At 41.2% G+C, this 20,995-nt stretch overlaps 1 protein-coding gene across 1 annotated transcript in view; it reads left to right on the forward strand.

Moving 5' to 3' along the window:
- The window catches only part of GABRA1 (gamma-aminobutyric acid type A receptor subunit alpha1), a 340,058-nt gene that overhangs the window by 185,015 nt on the left and 134,048 nt on the right, over positions 1–20,995 (forward strand). Inside the window, exon 6 of the mRNA XM_069763789.1 lies at positions 3,582–3,664. Coding sequence (XP_069619890.1) covers positions 3,582–3,664 — 83 coding nt within the window. The remainder of the gene's footprint in view (positions 1–3,581; positions 3,665–20,995) is intronic.

Raw genomic sequence — 20,995 nt, forward strand, 5'->3', positions numbered from 1 at the left:
GGGAGCCAGTGCAGCGAGATGGCCAGGAAAGGAACATAAGAAGGGGGTTCTGGCAAAGTTTACCCCAAATTACCTGAGAGCTGCCTGGACCGCAGACCAGGAGGACACAGCACTCTGGCTGGGGACAGCATCTAAGAACTGAGAGTAAAGGTGTGGAGCACTCTGCTGTGTCCTCTGAATTATTACTGCATCACCTGCCCTGCACCACAACATCCACCATTACTGACTGTAACACCTTACTGCCCTGGGGCCTAGCTCTACCTGTGGAGAGCTGTAACATCTCTACTGCATCACCATCTGCCCCAGTGGACCTGAACCGCAGTGTCGGCCTCCTTCTTATTGCCAAATACCTCGGGTGGCATCACGAGCAATGTCCCTATAAACTTTATTTCCCCTTTCAATTGATTGACTCTTTTATTGGACGATCAGGGTCACGGACCGGGTCACTGCTGCCGTGACAACATCCCTTTAAGAACCGGCCCGGTGCCGAGTATCCCCACAGACGTGGCAGGCGCTCCATTTAACATGTTAACAGCGGGTCGCAATTCCACCCACGGCTGTTAAGGGCAAATGTCAGCTGATGAAATCAGTTGTCATGTGCCAGAAAAGTTGGAGACATTACATATGAAGTATATATACATATCATAAGTCGTGAAAGGATTGAAAAAAAGTTTGTTTTTTACTATTTGTTTTCATATTCCAATAGTTCACACATATACACCAAACAGTAGATACAATAGCCTGCTTCAGGTGCTAGATTTACCAATACTTACCTACTTTTTCTTGTCACTTTTTTTTTCATAATTTTTGCCCCTTTCTTTCTTAAAAAGCAATTGCTTATTCTGTTCTCGAAATAGGGAACATTTTTGGACCATGTTAAAATAAAAAAAAGCCTACAAATTCTGTTAGTGCTGTTTATTGTTACACTGGCTGTTGGCTAACACTATTTACCATTCATTTCTCTGTTTATTATACGAGTGAACTTTGACATTTCTAAAGCTGTGTTTGCAGTCTCAGACTGTTACAAATCTTTTCTGGGCAATTAAAAGCTTAGCAGTATTGTTGATTCACAGCAAATTAATTTGCTGCAAATCAAATTTTTAAGAAAAGGTTTGTTGGATCTGATTAATTTGATTTTCAAAAGATTTTACCATTCCTTGTCTGTACATATAAATCAATTGTAAATCTTTTAAGTTCTTCATAACGATGAGTTAAGATATTGCACTGAGGTCTATATAATGTAAATCATTGCAGTCGTTTCATCAAACTTTTCATGAATGAGTACTACAAGCAAATATCAGAAGCCTCATGATCTTATAGGAGAAATATGTTTCTTATCCATTTATGGGTGGAGATCGGTTTGGTTCAGTTTGCCAAACAGTTCATCGAATATACGCGAACCCCATTGAATTCAATGGGAGGCGAAACCAAAAACATAGTCACAACACATGCATAGAGAACCCAACAAACCGGCTCTCTATGCATGTCCTGTGAATGTCAAACAGCTACGACCCATGCAGCTGCAATGCCGGACAGCTGATCATCAGGAGCGATCCAGGTACTCAGGTTCCCTCTGCAACTTATCCGGTAAGCGCTATAGCGTGCTGAATAAGGAGGGAGTTGAACATATTCGCTCATCTCTAATCTCGAGCTCAATATCAATGTTATCAGAGGGAATTTGGATCCTTTTGTATTTTGGTTTTCAAAAATGGAAGAGTGGCCTGAGCTCGCCTTTTCATGATTTGGACTTTTATATGTGTGTGTCTTTAGTTAATTTTCACAACGGGGTTAGTCAGGTTTGCCTGGTCTGGTCATCAAGAATAGAGTTGACCTTACATGTTTTTTTAATTTTATTTATTGTATAGGCTCCGGCTGATGAATACTCTCATCATCATATGCCTGCTTTCACTGCTATCACAGCTGCTGGCTCACACACTGACATCTGCGTGACCGTGCGGGGACTGTAGCGCTCGGAACGGTGGTAGGAACAAATTGCCGATTAGAGTCGTTGTTTCTTGCTCTGTCACACAGATGACGGCGTGGGGAACGCCGGATGTTAGAGCTGCCGAACCCGAACAGTAACATGGACTTCAGGGAGAAGTCCGAGTTCAGGGTCCATGAACGAACACTAGGTGTTCGGTACGAACCCCGAACTTTACCGTTAGAGTTCGCCCATCCCTAATCAGGGTTCCTCTTTTGTGATGATTGCTGTGTACTTTGCATCATTTATAGATTTAGAAGAGACTTTTAAGGGGTTGGCAGTTCAAGACAGTTTTTAAGACTATAAACTTCTAATTTTGTACTGGATTTTCAGAACATGTGGTTATCTTTTTTTTAACCTAAGTAAATACATTAAAAGTCAAGTTATACCTCCGCATTCTGTAATTGCTTAGAGACAGTTATACAAAATTCAAAATAAAATGCAGCCATATGAAAGCAGCCTTAGTCACATAAAATAGAAGGTGGGATGCAGATAAAAAGGGTGAATAATACTTAAGTGAGGAGTGGGAACATTCTCTAATGTTTTGTGTGATCTTATGACAAGTCTATTTGTCATCATTTTTATTATTGCCTGTAACTAAAGTTCTACAGTACCTTGAAAACTGTCATGTATGATATTTCAGAATTATAGGTTTGTGTAATGTTGAGAAAAAAGTGGACACGCACATCCAAAGATAAAAAATTCTTAAAGCTTTATTATAAATCAATAATTTAAAACGTCCATATGTGAATAGTGGTACAGAAACCGCTCAAAAGCATTTCTGGCGCCAACTGCGACCTTAGTCATAGAGCATGATTACTGGAGTGTTACAACCACATAAAAAAAAAGATATACCACATTTACCATATGTCAACTATTTAATTAGATCATGTGCAAGAGTCATAGCATTACCACCCACAGTTTGAAAATAGAGGATGGAAAACAAAGGGGAACTGCAGCAAAACATTGGATTTATTATAAATAGTGATGAGCGAGTGTACTCGCTGCTCGGGTTTTCCTGAGCACGCTCTGGTGGTCTCTGAGTATTTGTTAGTGCTCGGAGATTTTGTTTTTGTTGATTCAGTTGCATAATTTACAGCTGCTAGCCAGCCTGAGTAAATGTGGGGTTGACTGGTTGCTAGGGAATCCCAAAATGTATTCAAGCTGTCTAGCAGCCGTAAATCATGCAGCTGCGCTGGCGAAAACTAAATCTCTGAGCAGTTACAATTACTCAGAGACCACCCGAGCGTGCTCGGGAAAACCCGAGCAACGAGCATACTCGCTCATCACTATTTATAAAGATTGAAGATTTTTTTTTATTTTTGGATGTGCTTAGCCACTTTTTTTTCTCAACATTGGACATTCCTGTTTGGTCAGCAGTCTCAGAAGAGAACTCCAGAATATCAATGCAGGTGTTTTTTAAAATTTTGAGTACTACTGGGATTTTTTTTTTTTTGCTTTTAGTATATGTACTAAAGCTTTGTGCAGTTTGTCTACAGACTTTTTTTTTTATTTTTTAGGAAACTTAAATACGTCAATAGAAATGAATATACATAAAAATACTTCCATCCAGGAGACATTATTCATTTTTGCTTTTCAGGTTAACTGTTCGAGCTGAATGTCCAATGCATTTAGAGGATTTCCCTATGGACGCTCATGCCTGCCCTTTGAAGTTTGGAAGTTGTGAGTATTCCAAAAATTCCTCCAATGCTATGAAATATTTTGCCTCTTTGAGGTTTTTTTGTTTATTTTATTTGGTGAAAAAAATTGAATCATAAATTGTGCTTAGAGGGGTTTTCCGTTTTTAGGTAAATAAAATTATTATTCTAATTAGAATATATGCAGCTTTATAATGCACCTTTATACATTTGTATTAAACATAAAAATACACTTCCCTTTAACAACCAATGAGATATATATATATATATATATATATATATATATATATATATATATATTTATTTATGTGAGTAGGTGCATTTTCACAAGTAAACAAAACAAGAAAAAACCCTATAAAAATCTTTATTAATTTATTATTAAAATATTAGGAAATAATAGACATCACAGAATAACATGTATCAGTGTTAAAGGGAACCTGTCACCCCGAAAATCGCGGGTGAGGTAAGCCCACTAGCATCAGGGGCTTATCTACAGCATTCTGTAATGCTGTAGATAAGCCCCCGATGTTACCTGAAAAAGGAGAAAAAGACGTTATATTATACTCACCCAGGGGCGGTCCCGCTGCTGGTCAGGTCGGATGGGCGTCTCTGGTCCGCTGCGGCGCCTCCCATCTTCTTTCCATGACGTCCTCTTCTGATCTTCAGCCACGGCTCCGGCGCAGGCGTACTTTGCTCTGCCCTGTTGGGCCTCTGACCTTTCCGGCGCCTGCGCACTGCAGTACTATCCTCTGCCCTCAAGAGGGCAGAGCAAAGTACGCCTGCGCCGGAGCTGTGGCTGAAGACCAGAAGGGGACGTCATGGAAAGAAGATGGGAGGCGCCGCAGCGGACCAGAGACGCCCATCCGACCTGACCAGCAGCGGGACCGCCTCTGGGTGAGTATAATCTAACGTCTTTTTCTCCTTTTTCAGGTAACATCGGGGGCTTATCTACAGCATTACAGAATGCTGTAGATAAGCCCCTGATGCCGGTGGGCTTACCTCACCCGCGATTTTCGGGGTGACAGGTTCCCTTTAAAGTAAAAATTAGTAATAACTAAGGTCATAGGATTAAGAAATGGCCTCTGTAGTAGCTGATTCAACCCTAAGTTACCCCACCCGTCCACAAAGGTTGGCACCCTAGTGTGAACAAGTCTAACAAGTCATGGCTACTATGTACAAACTATTGTGAATGAAAGGATATTTGGGCATTCCCAGAGGCTGTGTATAATTCATATCAAAGGGAACTTGTCACCAGGTTTGGCCGATACGAGTTACGGCCACCGCCTTTCAGGGCTTATCTACAGCATTCTACAATGCTGTATATAAGCCGTGATCTGACCTGAAAGAGCAGAAGAATAACTTTTATTATACTCACCTGGAGGGCGGTCCGGTCCAATGGGTGTTGCTCTTCTTGCTCTTCTTGGTCCGGTGCCCCCCATCTTCTTATGATTCCCGTCCTCCTGCTTGCGCTGGGCATCTCTGACCTGTCCTGGCACCTGTGCCCTCAACAGGGCAGTTAAGTACGCCTGCACAGGAACACGATTCTGGGGAGCCTGTGTGGATGACGCAGGGACGTGTATTCCACATGAAGCAAGCAAGAGGATGGGGCTCCGACTGGACTGCCCCCAGGTGAGTATAATAAAAGTTATTATTCTTCTCTTCCAGGTTAGGTCAGGCGCTTATATACAGCATTATAGAATACTATATCAGCCCTGAAAGGTGGTGGCCATAACTCATATCTGGTGACAGGTTCCCTTTAACATGACAGAGGGAGTGAAAGTTTAATTCCTTCTCCTGACTCTGGAATTGAGCACAATTCATATATTCTGTGCATTTTCAGATATCACTACAGGACATATGTTTAACTTGAATGTCATGCTATATTTACTGACAATTAGCACTTGCACTATAAATGTCCATCTAGGTGAGTCCTCTAGTATAAGGGTACCGTCACACAGTGGCATTTTGATCGCTACGACGGCACGATCCGTGACGCTCCAGCATCGTAACAATATCGCTCCAGCGTCGTAGACTGCTGTCACACTTTGCAATGTACGACGCTGGAGCGATAATTTCATGACGTATGTGCGATGTAGAAGCCGTTGGTTACTATGCGCACATCGTATACAATATCGTGCACACCTTTGTTAAACCATGCGATCATGCCGCCTGTTATGATCAGGTGATTCAGAACCACAATGGACCTAGTGGTTAAGAGCACACAAGTGACCTGTTTAGTTACAAACATAGGACGAGCTCTGAGACGTGGGAACTCTGCTGACCGCAATCCCTGATCCTATCATATCACACTAAAGGTAGCCGTGGAGCGCTCCTGACCAGAACCTAGGCGCCTCGTCACAGCCTGAGAAACTAGCTAGCCCTGAAGATAGAAAAATAAGCCTACCTTGCCTCAGAGAAATTCCCCAAAGGAAAAGGCAGCCCCCCACATATAATGACTGTGAGTAAGATGAAAATACAAACACAGAGATGAAATAGATTTTAGCAAAGTGAGGCCCGACTTACTGAATAGAACGAGGATAGGAAAGATAACTTTGCGGTCAGCACAAAAACCTACAAACAACCACGCAGAGGGGACAAAAAGACCCTCCGCACCGACTAACGGTACGGAGGTGCTCCCTCTGCGTCTCAGAGCTTCCAGCAAGCAAGAAAAACCAATATAGCAAGCTGGACAGAAAATATAGCAACAAAGTAACATAAGCAAACTTAGCTCATGCAAGGCAGACAGGCCACAGGAACGATCCAGGAGAAAGCAAGGCCAATACTGGAACATTGCCTGGAGGCCAGGAACAAAGAACTAGGTGGAGTTAAGTAGAGCAGCACCTAACGACTTAACCTCGTCACCTGAGGAAGGAAACTCAGAAGCCGCAGCCCCACTCACATCCACCAGAGGAACCTCATAGACAGAACCAGCCGAAGTACCACTCATGACCACAGGAGGGAGCCTGACCACAGAATTCACAACAGCCGCCACAGCGGGACACTAGACAACGAAAGAAAGTTTCAAACGATCTGCTACGACGCACGATTCTCAGCGGGGTCCCTGATCGCAGGAGCGTGTCAGACACAGCGAGATCGCTGGAACATCACGGATATATCGCTGGAATGTCACAAATCGTGCCGTCATAGCGATCAAAATGCCACTGTGTGACGGTACCCTAAGGGTTGCAATGTGCCATTGAACATATATGTAAATTGTGACATTATTCACTGTGACTTTAAAACCTCTTATTGATATATAATACTTTGGGCATACAAGACATTGCTAAAAAAGATTTGTGGGATACAACAACCTATTAACTTGAATTTCATGCCATACTAATTGACAACTAGTACCTATCCTACACATATTTAAGGGTATCAATGTACTATTGAACATATATGCAAATTGTTACACTGTTTACTGTGACTATAATTTTTGGTTCTCAATTTAGGAATAGGGCCTTTTAGGGAACTAAAAGTTAATCCATGGTGAGCGGGGTACCTTTTTGTTCAAACTAGGGCACCAACTTTTGCAGAGAGGAAGGGGCACCTTAGGGTTGAATCAAGGACTTTAGCGCCCATTCCCTAACCCTATTACCTTGGTTATTGTTATTTTTTTTACTTTTACACTGATATATCAGTTTCTGTGATGTCTATTATTTCCTAGTATTTTGATAATAAATTAATAAAGACTATTTATAAGGATTTTTCTTGTTTTGTTTACTTGATAAGAGTTCCATTGCTTAGTCTTTGTTTTTTCTCTAAGTGCTATTTCCCAACCATAAATAATATATCCTGTGGTCTTGTGAATACTCTCCATTGTAATCATGAAATTTGAAGCCTGGCTGTAATGCACAGCAAGATAATAGCAACTGGGGCATATAAGGTGACTATCGGGGCAAACCAGCCTTATATTGACCCCCATTACTGCCATCAGTATCTGCCTAATAGATCATGCCAGAATCGAGCCCTTTTGGAATGGATGTCAGTATAAAACTTGCACTCTAGAATTCATTGGAATAATATGCATCCCAAAGCATTTTACAAACTATCAAATGGTTGCTGGGTCTATTTCCCTAGTGGGACCAAAAAAAATTTGGTGCCACCGTGCTCATCTAAAGTAAATAATTACTTATACCGTGTTGCATAAAAAAGTTGAATAAGGTTTTCTTTTCTCCACTACCCCCCCCCAACAAAAAATAATAAAAAATAATTCAATAAATTGTATGTAGCCTGAAGTATTAGCAATAAAAACAACTAATCTTCAAAGTACAGACCTCATACAGCTACTTTACCAGAAAACGTGAAAAGGGTCGATGAATGAAGGAGGGATCCAGCTCATGGGCAAACAGTTTTTTTTTTTTTATTCCGGTGAATATAGTACAGAAGATTAAGGGAACAACCTTCACGTAGCGATAGAATCTACGCGTTTCAGATGTCTCTACACCCTTAATCATGTCTAAAGAGGAGGAGACACATGACGGTTTTATCCTTAATCCTCTGTACTATATTACCCATGAGATGGATCCCTCCTTCCTTCTTTGCCTGCATATCTTTGCTATGACAGTGTCTTTCCATGCTCTGCTACACTGGGATATGCCTAAGGTGAGCGGATAGCCTCTGTTGTATTGGCTCTTTAAAGGATACCTATCTTTAACCTGTTTCTAATTTAAAAAAAACGACTTAAAAGGGAACCTGTTACTAAGTTGTACGAGTTACCAGGTATTTATTTAATTGAAACAGTGCGGTGTACACACGTGGGAGAGACCTGTCAATCAACTGTAGCGGGACAGGGAAATGTCTGCCGGGGGGTGGGCTGGTCTAGCCAAATCTCTTCCTACAGTTCCCATGCATCTTTTCAAACGATGTATCCTCCAAAAAAAAGACATATCAGGCTCTGATTCATGGTGTCCATAATACGAGCATCATGTAGAGGTTGTTTGATCAGAATATATTGATATATTTTTCAGAATCAAAGCCCCTTTTGAGTGAGCTGCAAAGAGTGTTTTAAACAAATACATGAACAATGACAATTTGCTCCAAACTGTGCCAAAGCCTAGTGGAACTCATAAAAGTACATCTGCCACAGAGACAGCCCACGGACAAAAGCGGTGCTTTTATTTTTAGTCAAATGTTTCCTTATGAAAAAGTTACTTCGATGTGTTCAAGTCCTCTAATATTTTTCAGCCATAACAATATTAAATGTACCTATACATCACAATATAGTTTTAATACATATTTTTTTAATTTAAAGTATCATTTACATTGGATTGTATGGAGAAGTTCAATAACATATGTTTAAATATCATATTCAATAGTGAAAGGGACAGAATACATGTGAATAAAATGTAATTTTAACCATAATATTAATCTGTATTACAGTGGATTACATAAAATTGAGATATAGGTGTAGGTCATTGTTTATAGCTTAGAAGTTTATCATATCTGGATGATTATCTGACCTTCTACCTACAGTAATGCAGTACATAAACCTAATGAACCATACCCCGAGGTTTCATGAATTTGCATTTACAGTGGTCCTTAAAATTTCAGAGAATATGAGAGACAAGGTTAATTAGGCTGGAGGATATTTCTTTGTCATACATTTAAAGAGCGAGATTGCAAATAGTTTTGGGTTTCATCTTTCGGGTCTATCATCTTTATGTATGTACACATATCCACAGAAGATAAAGATAAAAAATGGGGATGGCTACATCCAAAATGTGACAAAAGTAAAACATTAATACATCCAATATGGATATGGTCCCTGACATTAGTGCTGTGAGATTGTGAATCCTTATATCAATTGTATGAGATTGTGATCCCTGATATCAATGGTGTGAGATAGTGATCCCTGAGATCAATACGGTGAGATTTTGATATCTGAGATTAGTGTTTTGAAATAGCGATCTCTGAGATCAGTTCTTTGAGATTGCAATCCCTTACATCAGAGCTTAGATTGTGATCCATGACATCAATGCTCTGAGATTGCAATCCCTTAGATCAGTTTTCTTAGATTGTACTCCCCTTGGTCAGTACCATGCGATTGTGCTCCATAAGATCATTTTTTTGGGGATTGAATTGTTATAGAATATACAGTTGTGCTCAAAAGTTTACATACCCCAGCAGAATTTTGGTTTTATTGGCCCTTTTTTTCAGTGAATATCAATGATAACACCAACATAGTTTCTCCACTCATGGTTAGTGGTCGGGTGAAGGCATTTATTGTCAAACAATTGTGTTTTCTCTTTTTAAATCATAATGACAACCCAAAACATCCAAATTACCTTGATCAAAAGTTCACATACCCCATTTCTTAATATGATGTATTGCCCCCTCTAACATCAATGACAGCTGAAGTCTTCTGTGGTAATTGTGGATGAAGTTCTTTATTTTCTCAGATGGTAAAGCTGCCCACTCTTCTTGGCAAAAAGCCTCCAGTTCCTGTAAATTCCTGGGCTGTCTAGCATGAACTGGATGCTTGAGATCTGAGTGGCTCAATTATATTGAGGTTAGGAAACTGAGATGGCAACTTCAGAACCTTCACTTTGTTCTACTGTAGCCAATGGCAGGTTGACTCAGCCTTGTGTTTTGGATCATTGCCATGTTGGAACATCCAAGTACGTCCATGCACAGCTCCCAGGCCGATGAGTGCAAATTTGCCTCCAGTATTTGCTGATAACGCGCTGCATTCATCTTTCCTTCAATTTTGAACAAGTTTCCTGTGCCTTTGTAGCTCATACATCCCCAAAACATCAGCGATCCACCTCCATGCTTTACAGTAGGAATGCTGTTTCTTTCATCATAGGCCTTGATGACCTCTCTCCAAATGTAATGTGTAATGGTTGTGGCTAAAAAATTCTATTTTGGTCTCATCACTCCATTAATCCCATAAATGCAAAATATCAAACACAGAAAACTGTCTAAGCACCTAGTCAGAACTCTAGCGGATTAACACTGTTTTCCAGCAAGGAATGGGAGGCAGGTGCTGGGTAATAAAGAATGATACAATCACCTGACCAAGACAACCCAGCACCAGGGGAAAAAGTCCAGCAGCCACAAAAACCACAACAAGATGGCGGATGGTCAAAACAAAACAGATTGTAACCGAAGGTACCTTTCGTAGCCATTCAAACCCATTTGTGTCAACTTCTGTGCATGTTATCAGGCCAAAATCACCAGGATATGTGAACTTTTGATCGGGGTCATTTGGATGTTTTGGGTTGTCATTATGATTTAAAAAGAGAAAACACAGTAGTTTGACAATAAATGGCTTCACCCAACCACTAACCATGAGTGGAGAAAAAAAATTGGTGTTATCATTCGTATTCTCTGGAAAAAGGCCAAGAAAACAAAAAATCTGCCTGGTTATGTAAACTGTATATTAGGACTAGATTGAACTCTAGACGTTCACATTTAATTTTGTCACAACATTTGAAAAAGTTAAATAAACTTGTTAGGCTGGTTTCACATTGGCGTTTTTTCGGGTGCGTTTTTGCGGTAAAAAACGCAAAAAAACGCATGGTGAAAAAACGCATGTAAACGCGTGTAAACGCTGCGTTTTTTTGACGCATGCGTTTTTGCATGTGGTGAAAAAAACGCGGCGTTTTACCGCGTTTACATGCGTTTTTTCATGCGTTTGCGTTTTTTAAACGCATGCAGAAAAATGTGTGACAACTGCCAATCATCAAAATAAAGTAAAAAACCCACTATAAACAGAAAAAGTTAGGGTTAGGGTTAGGGTTAGGGGTAGGGTTAGGGGTAGGGATCATAACCCTAACCCTAAAGGGATCCTACCCCTAACCCTTCCCCTAACCCTAAGGGATCCTAACCCTACCCCTAACCCTACCCCTAACCCTAACCCTAAGGGATCCTAACCCTAACCCTACCCCTAACCCTACCCCTAACCCTACCCCTAACCCTAACCCTACCCCTAACCCTAACCCTAAGGGATCCTAACCCTAACCCTACTCCTAACCCTAACCTACCCCTAACCCTACCCCTAACCCTACCCCTAACCCTAACCCTAAGGGATCCTAACCCTAACCTTACCCCTAACCCTACCCCTAACCCTAACCATAAAGGGATTAGGGTTAGGATCCCTTAGGGTTAGGGGTAGGGTTAGGGTTAGGGGTAGGGTTAGGGGTAGGGTTAGGGTTAGGATCCCTTAGGGTTAGGGGTAGGGTTAGGGTTAGGGGTAGGGTTAGGTTCCCTTTATCACCTTTATGCTGGGGGGTGGCATATCAGTGTGTTTTCTGGTTTTTTAATAAAAAAACGCATGCGTTTTTTACCGCAAAAAACGCATGCACCAAAAAACGCATGCATCCCCATTGACTCCAATGTATTTTTTGACCCAAAAAAAACGCATGAAAACGCATGCGTTTTTTTTTTGGTCCAAAAAACGCTTCTAAAAATACTACAAGTAGCATTTCAGAAAATGAACGCATGCAGTAAAAAAACGCATGCGTCAAAAAACGCGACCAAACGTGTACACAAAAAAACGCATGCGTTTTCAATGTTAAAGATAGGAAAAAAAAACGCATGCGTTTTTTTGAAAAAAAACGCTGCAGACAAAAACGCAAGTGTGAAACCACCCTTAGTGTTTAAGAGTGAAGTGTTTTTGTCTATTTTTTATTGATATGGATTTATCTTGAAAATTGTACTGCTTTTGTAAAGCAAATAATGAAATATATAGACACTTGGGAATTGGAATAGAAATTGCAAACAACTACAAAACCACAAATTAATTTTAAAGTCATGTTTTGTATAGAACAAGGCTGTTTCATTCTCAACAACGAATGTCCTTGCCGGAACATTTTGTGTGCAAAACACATTAGTGGGGCATGGCCTTTACGTCTTAGCGGTAACCCTGTGATTCGTTACAAAGCTTTAGTTCATGTAGACATCATTATCACCTACAATCTCAACACCCATTGTGAAATTGTTATTGCTGTTACAAGCAACTGATATACAGAAGGGTTGTTTGGTTTCATACATTTGAAGGTCATCATCACCATATTAGAGGACATCCTTGTATTAGCTCAGAACCCTTCATATCTGCCTGTCAAAATAATGTCTAAAATTTCCATTCATGTCTGTCCAAGTATCACATATGTGTGAAAATGTCACCTTCTGTCTTCTAATTGATTAAAATTCCCATGTTTTTTTTTCTAAGGCTTTCCCTGCAGCAATGTTTATTTTATTGTTCACTATATATTTTTTTCCTTTTCCTTTTTATACTTACTAACTTAAGAATATGATGGATGGTTCTAATAGATAGATAGATAGATAGATAGATACATCTTAACAATGCTAATGTTAATGTTTGCAGCAAAATTGGAACTCTTGAATAAAAACTATTTCATTTTGGTGGATGCAAAATTGCATTCAAATGCAATAACTGGTGATCAAAAGATCGTATCTACACCAAAATGGTATCAATAAAAACCTCAGCTCGATGCACAAACAATAAGCCCAACCCCAAATCCAGAAAAATGGAGACTCTACGGGTCTTGGAAAATGTCTTTTTTTTTTTTTCAAGAAAATTTAAAAAAAATTTTCACCACTTAAACAGAAAAGAACCTAGACATGTTTGGTGTCTGAACTCATATTTACCTGGAAAATCATAATGGCAGGTCACTTTTAGCATTTAGTGAACATGACAAAATAGCAAAACAAAAAACCATTGTGGATTTGCACTTTTTTTCTGCAATTTCACCGCACTTTGAGTTTTTTTTCCTATTTTCCAGTACACTATATGGTATATGGTGTCGTTCAAAAGTACAACTCATCCTTCAAAAAACAAGCCCTCACATGGTCATATTGACAGAAAAATAAACGTTATGGCTCTGGGAAAAAGCGGAGCATAAAACAGACTCAAAAATGGAAAAACCCAAGATGGTGAAGGGGTTACTGCATAATTCTGCCCTAAAAAAACACAAATGGGACACGGTATGGAAATATACCATTCCAAAAGCATGCTGGGATTTCTTAATAATATAAAAAATAAACTGGCTGCAAAAAGTAGACTGAAAATGTGAAAAAATGCTACAAAAATATTGTTTATTTTTTGTTAAATATCACCCTTGAAGCTTACATCTTGCAGCAACATTTTTGAACATAAGAAATCCTCCATAATAAGTGAGTAACTCAGCTTTGCCTAAAATTGGTAAAATCTTAAATCGTTAGTTCAGAATCAAAACAATATACAGGATATAATACTGAGAAAGTCTACTAAGAGCTCACCTAAGGAGGTGGGTTCTCCAAACCAGGTGAGCATCTCTCCCTGTAGGTAATGTTGCAGATTAACAGTCCTGATGGATGATATGAGGATCAGCAAGAACCAGATTAGCAGGGTATGCAGAATAGTAGACAAACAACCAGTGTAGGTAGCACCAGTTGAAGCTGGGCCAGGTGTGAGGATACACATGGGACCAAAAATTATATAGAAACTGTTATCTTCTAGCAGTGAGCAGTTAATCTCAGCAATGACAGAGAAATAGATACAGCCTGGTATGTTCTAGAAGGCAATGGTTGATAGCAGAGATGCATGCAAACCATTACTTGTGAGAACTGTTACCCACCCTCAGTTAAGAAGTAAAGTAGAGTGATGCATTACGTCATTTGCAGAGGCAATCATGAAGAACAGTTGCAAGACGTTAGTAATTTGCATGCTGAATGGTAGATAAGGACGAATGGAGCGCCCGCTTGGGTTGTGGGGTACTCGGGCTGGGTCCGACGGTTCTTGTGGGGGTTGTCACGACAGCAGTGGTCGATGGCCCTGGGCATCCAATAAAATGGAAATTAAAGGGGAGTAAAGTTTATGGGCCACATTCTCGGCACCACCTCTCAATGGCCTTCCTCATGCCAATCCAGTAGAATCTCTCACAAAGTAGGACCTCCAGCTTCTTCCACCCGAAGTGTCCTGCTCCATTGGGGTATGCCTCTAAGTTCATTGGCGCATCCCTCTTCTGGACAGAGGCAGCATTTGAAGTATAAACAAGTCCAGAAAGGAGTTTGTTTTGCTTACAGCAGACAAACAGTTTATCAACATGTCTGGTCCAGAAAGTAGATGCAGATTTTAGAAATTATAGGGGTTTGTAGAGAAGATAGCCACCTGATGAGGCAACCTTAGAAGCACACAAAAACTGAATGTTTGCTTACACAATACTCATACACACAAGTGTCTTTGTCAGCCTTAAAAGAGTGATGATTGATGTAATTAAAATTTGGGTGCCAACTTGTGAAACCAGGTGGGGAACAAAGAAAAAGCCAGCGATAGAGCCGAGACAGACCTAGCACACTGAGTGTCCTAACAGCATTAACTCTTATGGTCACAGACAATTATTGAAATTGGGTTTCAGAATATAAACCGGAAGCCAGAAACCGTTATGAATAATGCCCCACAATCCTCACATAACTTGGGAAAACATTGAGAATCAATGAAGGGCTCGCCAATTTCAATGAAGGGCTTGCTCGAGTATAATACACCAAATTCATTAAGAGGTTCATCTCTGCATGCCTTGCTAGAAATCTTACCCAAGACTTGAGCAGCTTTTCTGGCTTATAAAAAAAAAACACCACTTTTAAAGAATTTGGAGGGCGGGCATAGACACGTCACTTCCCACCCTAACTTCTCCCAGCTCGGCCCATTTTGGCTGTGCTGCTTCTAACTCCATAATTCACTCAAAAACTGCACCTTTTGAAAGCATAATATAACAGTTTTGTGGCATAAAAACTTGGTTGCATCACCCACCATTGTGTTTATAAGTCATTATTGAATGCATATAAAGTTATATATTAAAAAAATGATAGTAATATGTAAAAAAATGAGAGATTTTTTTAAACTGGCAAATGCTCTTTTTTTCTATGTGTGGATGGCGTGAATTAAGTATTTGGTTGGAAAAAAAATGGAACCGGTTTATTTATGTTTGTCAAATTTAAAAAAATTTTTAGCAGCAAGAATTTTTACTAAAGTTTTTTTTCCAAAAGAAATTGTTTACATTTTCAGCACTTTTTAAGAAAACATAGAAATGACTATGTGACTTCTATAATTTTTCATCTTGTGATGTGAATATGTGACTAATCAAATTTATTCTATATTGTGAGCCCAATCGGGGACAGTGATGATAATGTGTGCAAACTGTAAAGCGCTGCGGAATATGTTAGCGCTATATAAAAATAAAGATTATTTATTATTATTTGTGCCAAATTTATCACAGTGATGCACACTGGGTGATAACAATTTGTGCATCTTGATAGACAACTTAGACACGTATTCCTGGTCCTGGTTGGCTTTTATTAGATCAATATTTTGATTAATATTTGTGACTCATGTCATTTATTAATCTGGTGCATTCAATGACCCCACCCTCACCCCTTTTTTAAGACTTTTAATAGGAGTTTAAGTGCAAGAAGATTCTAAAACATGAACGTCATCAGTATGACATTTATACCTGTTTTTCAACTCAGATCCCAACACAAGTCTGGCACAATTTTATTGGTAAATTTGCCCCATTATATTTTGTTAGCAAAAAATATTCCCTAGTGAATGAAAGTGGCATCAACAACTACAATACTAAGATGCTAATAATGATATATATATATATATATATATATATATATATATATATATATATATATATATATATATATATATATATATATATATAGTACATACATTATATACATATATTTTAATTTGGTTGCTGTCTCTACCTTTATTCGGTATTTCAGAATATATTGACAACTGGGGAGATGTTCTGTTATTGGCGTACTTTCACACTTGAATATCGTTTGAATACTGGCTGTCCTATCTGGGTTCCTGAGGTACATATCAACTAATTATAATTCATCTTTCATTTCTCTTAGGCAGGGGACCCCAACTTGTGACTCCAGAGCCATATGTGACTTGTGTGCCCATGATGTGTGACTCGTGGTTGTCAGACATCTTGGTACATTAGACCCAAGTCTAACAAACAGCTATGAAGAGTAGGGTTGAGCGAAACTGATCGGACAAATTCAAAAATCGCCAACTTTTGGCAAAGTTGGGTTTCATGAAACCCGACCCGATCCTAGTGTGGGATCGGCCATGAGGTCGGCGATCTGCGCGCAAAAGTCATGTTTCGTATGACGCTTTCACCGCCATTTTTCAGCCAATGAAGGAGGATGCAGAGTGTGGGCAGCGTGATGACATAGGTCTTGGTCCCCACCATCTTAGAGAAGGGCATGACAGTGATTGGCTTGCTTTCTGCGGCGTCACAGGGGCTATAAAGGGGTGTGCACGCCGACCGCCATCTTACTTCTGCCGATCTTAGCATAGGGAGAGGATGCTGCAGCTTCATCAGAAGAAGGGATATAGTTAGGGAGGGAAGATTAACCCTGAAACTGCTTGTGCTATAGTGATTTCCACTGTCCAACACCAACATTTTTTTTTATAACACCCGGAGAACAAGGAGCAAAACATGGAATAGATATAAACGATATTATTTATTGGTACAAAACATTAAAAGTTAATAAACAGTAATAGGTCAGAGTAAGGACATTACAAGTGAACACATGAAGGGGAAACCACCTCCCCCAGCCACCCCTCACTGACCGTGCATGGAAGCCAAAGAGGCAGGGTATGATGTACGCCCTACAGAAATACTCAATAACAGAGCCCATGTAAACAGGGATGCACTATATGCCATAAACCGTCCATCCCTAGCGTAGGGGTTAGCAAGTGCACCCAGTAAATAGTGAGGGCAAATTAGTAAGGACAACCAGTGGGCTTACCGCAGGAGGGATGAGGAGGGAAGGGCGCAGCCAGAGAGCGACCCCCGATGCGCGTTTCGCGGCGCTGCATGCCGCTTTCTCAAGGGGATGAGGAGTGACGGTGAACAGGACCTTAAGATACCCCCCGACCCCAGTCACATGGGTACAGCCAGCATGGATTTCCACTGTCCAACACCACCATTTTTTTGCAGGGACAGTGGAGGCTATATTTTTGTGCATCATCTCTGTAGCTTATTAGGCTGCCTTATAAAGGTACCGTCACACTCAGCAACTTTTCAACGAGAACGACAACAATCTGTGATGTTGCAGCTTCCTGGATAGCGATCTTGTTGCGCTTGATACGCAGCAGCGATCTGGATCCCACTGTTATATTGCTGGTCGGAGCTAGAAGTCCAGAACTTTATTTGGTCGCTAGATCGGCGTGTATCGTCATGTTTGACATCAAAAGCAACGATGCCAGCAACTTTTTTACATGGAGCGAGAACGAGAAGTGAGTCGCCGTTACATCACTGGATCGCTCCTGCATTGTTCTGGAGTTGCTGTGTTTGACGTCTCTACAGCGACCTAAACAGCGACGCTCCAGCGATCTAGTTTAGGTCGGATCGTTGTCTATATCGCTGCAGCGTCGCTGAGTGTGATAGTACCTTAAGGCTCCCTGATAGCTGCATTGCTGTTTGCACGCTGCTGTGCAAACCAATTGCTTTTTTAAAAGCAAAAATCCTGTTGCTCCTTTATGCATCTTGTTTCTTTGTCCACACTTTTGTGTGCAGCAGTCCTTTTTATTGCTGCCATACTAGTCCTGAGATCATTGTAGGGAGATTGAAATTGTACTACAGTCCTTGTATTTTTTCATATATCTTCCAGCCACTTTCTGCCACTTACATTGTGCTGTTTAATACACTGAGCCTGAGTTTTTTTTTCAGTCTCCCCCCAAAAAAGTGAGATTCAAATTCTCACAAAGTGGATATACTTCAGTCCTGTTAGTTTGTCGTATATCAGCCAGCCACTTTCTGCCACTTACATTGTGTTGTTTTATGCACAGGGCCTGAGTTTTGGTTCAGTCTCCCCCCAAAAAAGGGAGATTTAAATTCTCAACAAGTTTATATACACCTTCTACCTTGTTTTACAGTACCATATAACGGTTGTTATTTTGGTTAGATTTTCCAAAAAATGAGGAAGTCTGGTGGAAGAGCCCATGGGCGGTGGTTGCCAGCTGGTACTGATGGTAGTGGTGGTGCATCTGGTGGTAGTGGCAAAAGCACAATAGCACCTAAGGCTGGAGGTGTTGAGCCAGCGTCATTGTCTGGCTACACAAGGCCTCGAAGGCTCCCTTATCTGGGAGTAGGAAAACCTCTTTTAAAGCTGGATGATCTAACCTTCATTAAAATTAACCAATCATGGATTTCAAATTATTTTGCCCCACCTTCCCCTGCTGACACGTAGCTTGCCTGAAAAATGTCTTGCTTTTGGCCTCCTCTTACTGACTTCTCCAATTCCTCCATTTGCAGCTGCTGAATGTCCACCATAGACCATTTGTATACCTCCCTAAATGGGCTGACTCCCCCCACAGGGCCGTGGTCACCACCTGGCGCAAGCACCCGTGCGAGTGCCGTTTGCCTGGACAGGTGGGTGGGCCCACTCTTGGGTGACGGCACTGGCACAGGATCCCTCATAGAACAATGAAGTGTCTCTGACGGTGGTGGTGCACAACCAACGTCAGGCACACCGTCGTAATATGAGGGGCCCTGTGCCAGTACCGCTGCCCACGAGAGAGTGTTCCCCTCAGCACGAACAGTGCTCTACCACTTCCAATACTTACCTCTCCCTCCTCCACCACTGTGTAGTCTGTGCTGTTAAATCCTTCAATGGCACTGCCAATACAAATTTGTTGAAATGATAGATGATAGTTAAAATATTCAGGGGCCCTGGCCTCCATTTAGACCAGTTAATACTTTGCGCCTACTACCACTGTCTGCTACTCAGCAGAGGAGCCCACCCCTGTAGGTAGCTATGCCACCTGTTTAGTCCTGTTACCAATTTTGAACTGCATTTAGCCTACTTTATTATTTGGGCCTACTAACTGTGTCTGCCACTCAATACAGTTGTCCTCCACTGAACGAAGTACTGCCGCCTGTTTAGTCCTGTTACCAATTTTGAACTGCATTTAGCCTACTTTATTATTTGGGCCTACTAACTGTGTCTGCCACTCATTACAGTTGTCCTCCACTGAATAAAGCAATGCTGCCTGTTTAGTCCTGTTACCAATTTTGAACTGCATTTAGCCTACTTTATTATTTGGGCCTATATCTGTGTTTCCTCCTCATCCTGCCCATTGCCCAGCCACTGCTGGATGAGTCTGCTGGTACATTGACCCAGACAACTACATTCCCGTGCACTCTACACAGCCAGAATCTGACCCTGCTGAAAGACAGGTTCCCCTTCCCGCATACTATACCACCTTACACGGGGACAAAGAGGAAGGTGCAGATGAAAGTGCAGGTTCCTTCATCAGGTGGGGGGGGGCATACTCGTTGGCGACGTCACTGGCACAGGGCCCCTCATAGTACACAAAAGTGTCTCTGCCAGTGGGAGCCGCCACCCGCCGTCAAACACGCCGCCGTACTATGACGGGCCCTGTGCCAGTGCCAACTAGTGGGCCCCCCCTGCTTGCTCAGGATCACAGCATTTGCAAAGTTGAAATACTTACCTCTCCCTGCTCCACCGCCGTGACATATTCCGCGTCTCCTGGGCCCACGAAAATCTTGAACCAGCCCTACCCCCCCACAACTTTAGCCAAATGACCCCCAGTTTTCAATGCCTAACTATTATTATAAAGTAAATTAAGATTGACAAGCTTAAGTAATCAGAATTTATGTTTTTGGCATTAAAATGGGCACTGTAGGTGTTTTCCTGTCCTCCACTCACTGCCGACTTTGATTCCCCATTGACTTGCATTGGGTTTCGTGTTTCAGTCGGCCCCCGACTTTTCGCAATAATCGGCCGATTTCACCCGACCCGACTTTTGACAAAATCGGGTTTCGAGAAACCCGACTCGATCCGAAAAAAGTAAAAGTCGCTCAACTCTAATGAAGAGTTGTTCACCAGATTGTGACTTTTGTGAGTAGCCCCACACAGAACAGCAGATCTGGATGCAAATATACTGTCCTTGAGGGTTTTTTGAGATTAGTTAAATATAGTAATCTGGAGATAAGATGATGTTGCCAGTCGGAAAGGTGCTTAAAACTGGATGTGGTTGTATGGCGGAAGTGCGTGATGTGAGAAAATCAAATTGGGATGAGATGGGAACCCCTGAATGAAAGTGTACAGTATGTGATCAGTGTGATTTCTGTGAGAAAGTTTTCACTTTTATTATACCAGTAATGAGGGCTTTGGGTGTCACTACTTTTAGGGGGTGCAAGAGCACTATGTCATTACTTCAGGGAGGAGGTCTGGATGTGGCTTGTGACACTCTCGCAGAGCTGAATTAGGCTCTCAAGGTAAAAAGGTTGGGGACCATCTCATGCAGTTTTCCGCTGATCTCGGTGTGATTAAGGATCACAGTGCATGGACTGTCAGGGGG

This window comes from Ranitomeya imitator, chromosome 4 (assembly GCF_032444005.1).
Source record: "Ranitomeya imitator isolate aRanImi1 chromosome 4, aRanImi1.pri, whole genome shotgun sequence".
Lineage (NCBI taxonomy): Eukaryota > Metazoa > Chordata > Amphibia > Anura > Dendrobatidae > Ranitomeya > Ranitomeya imitator.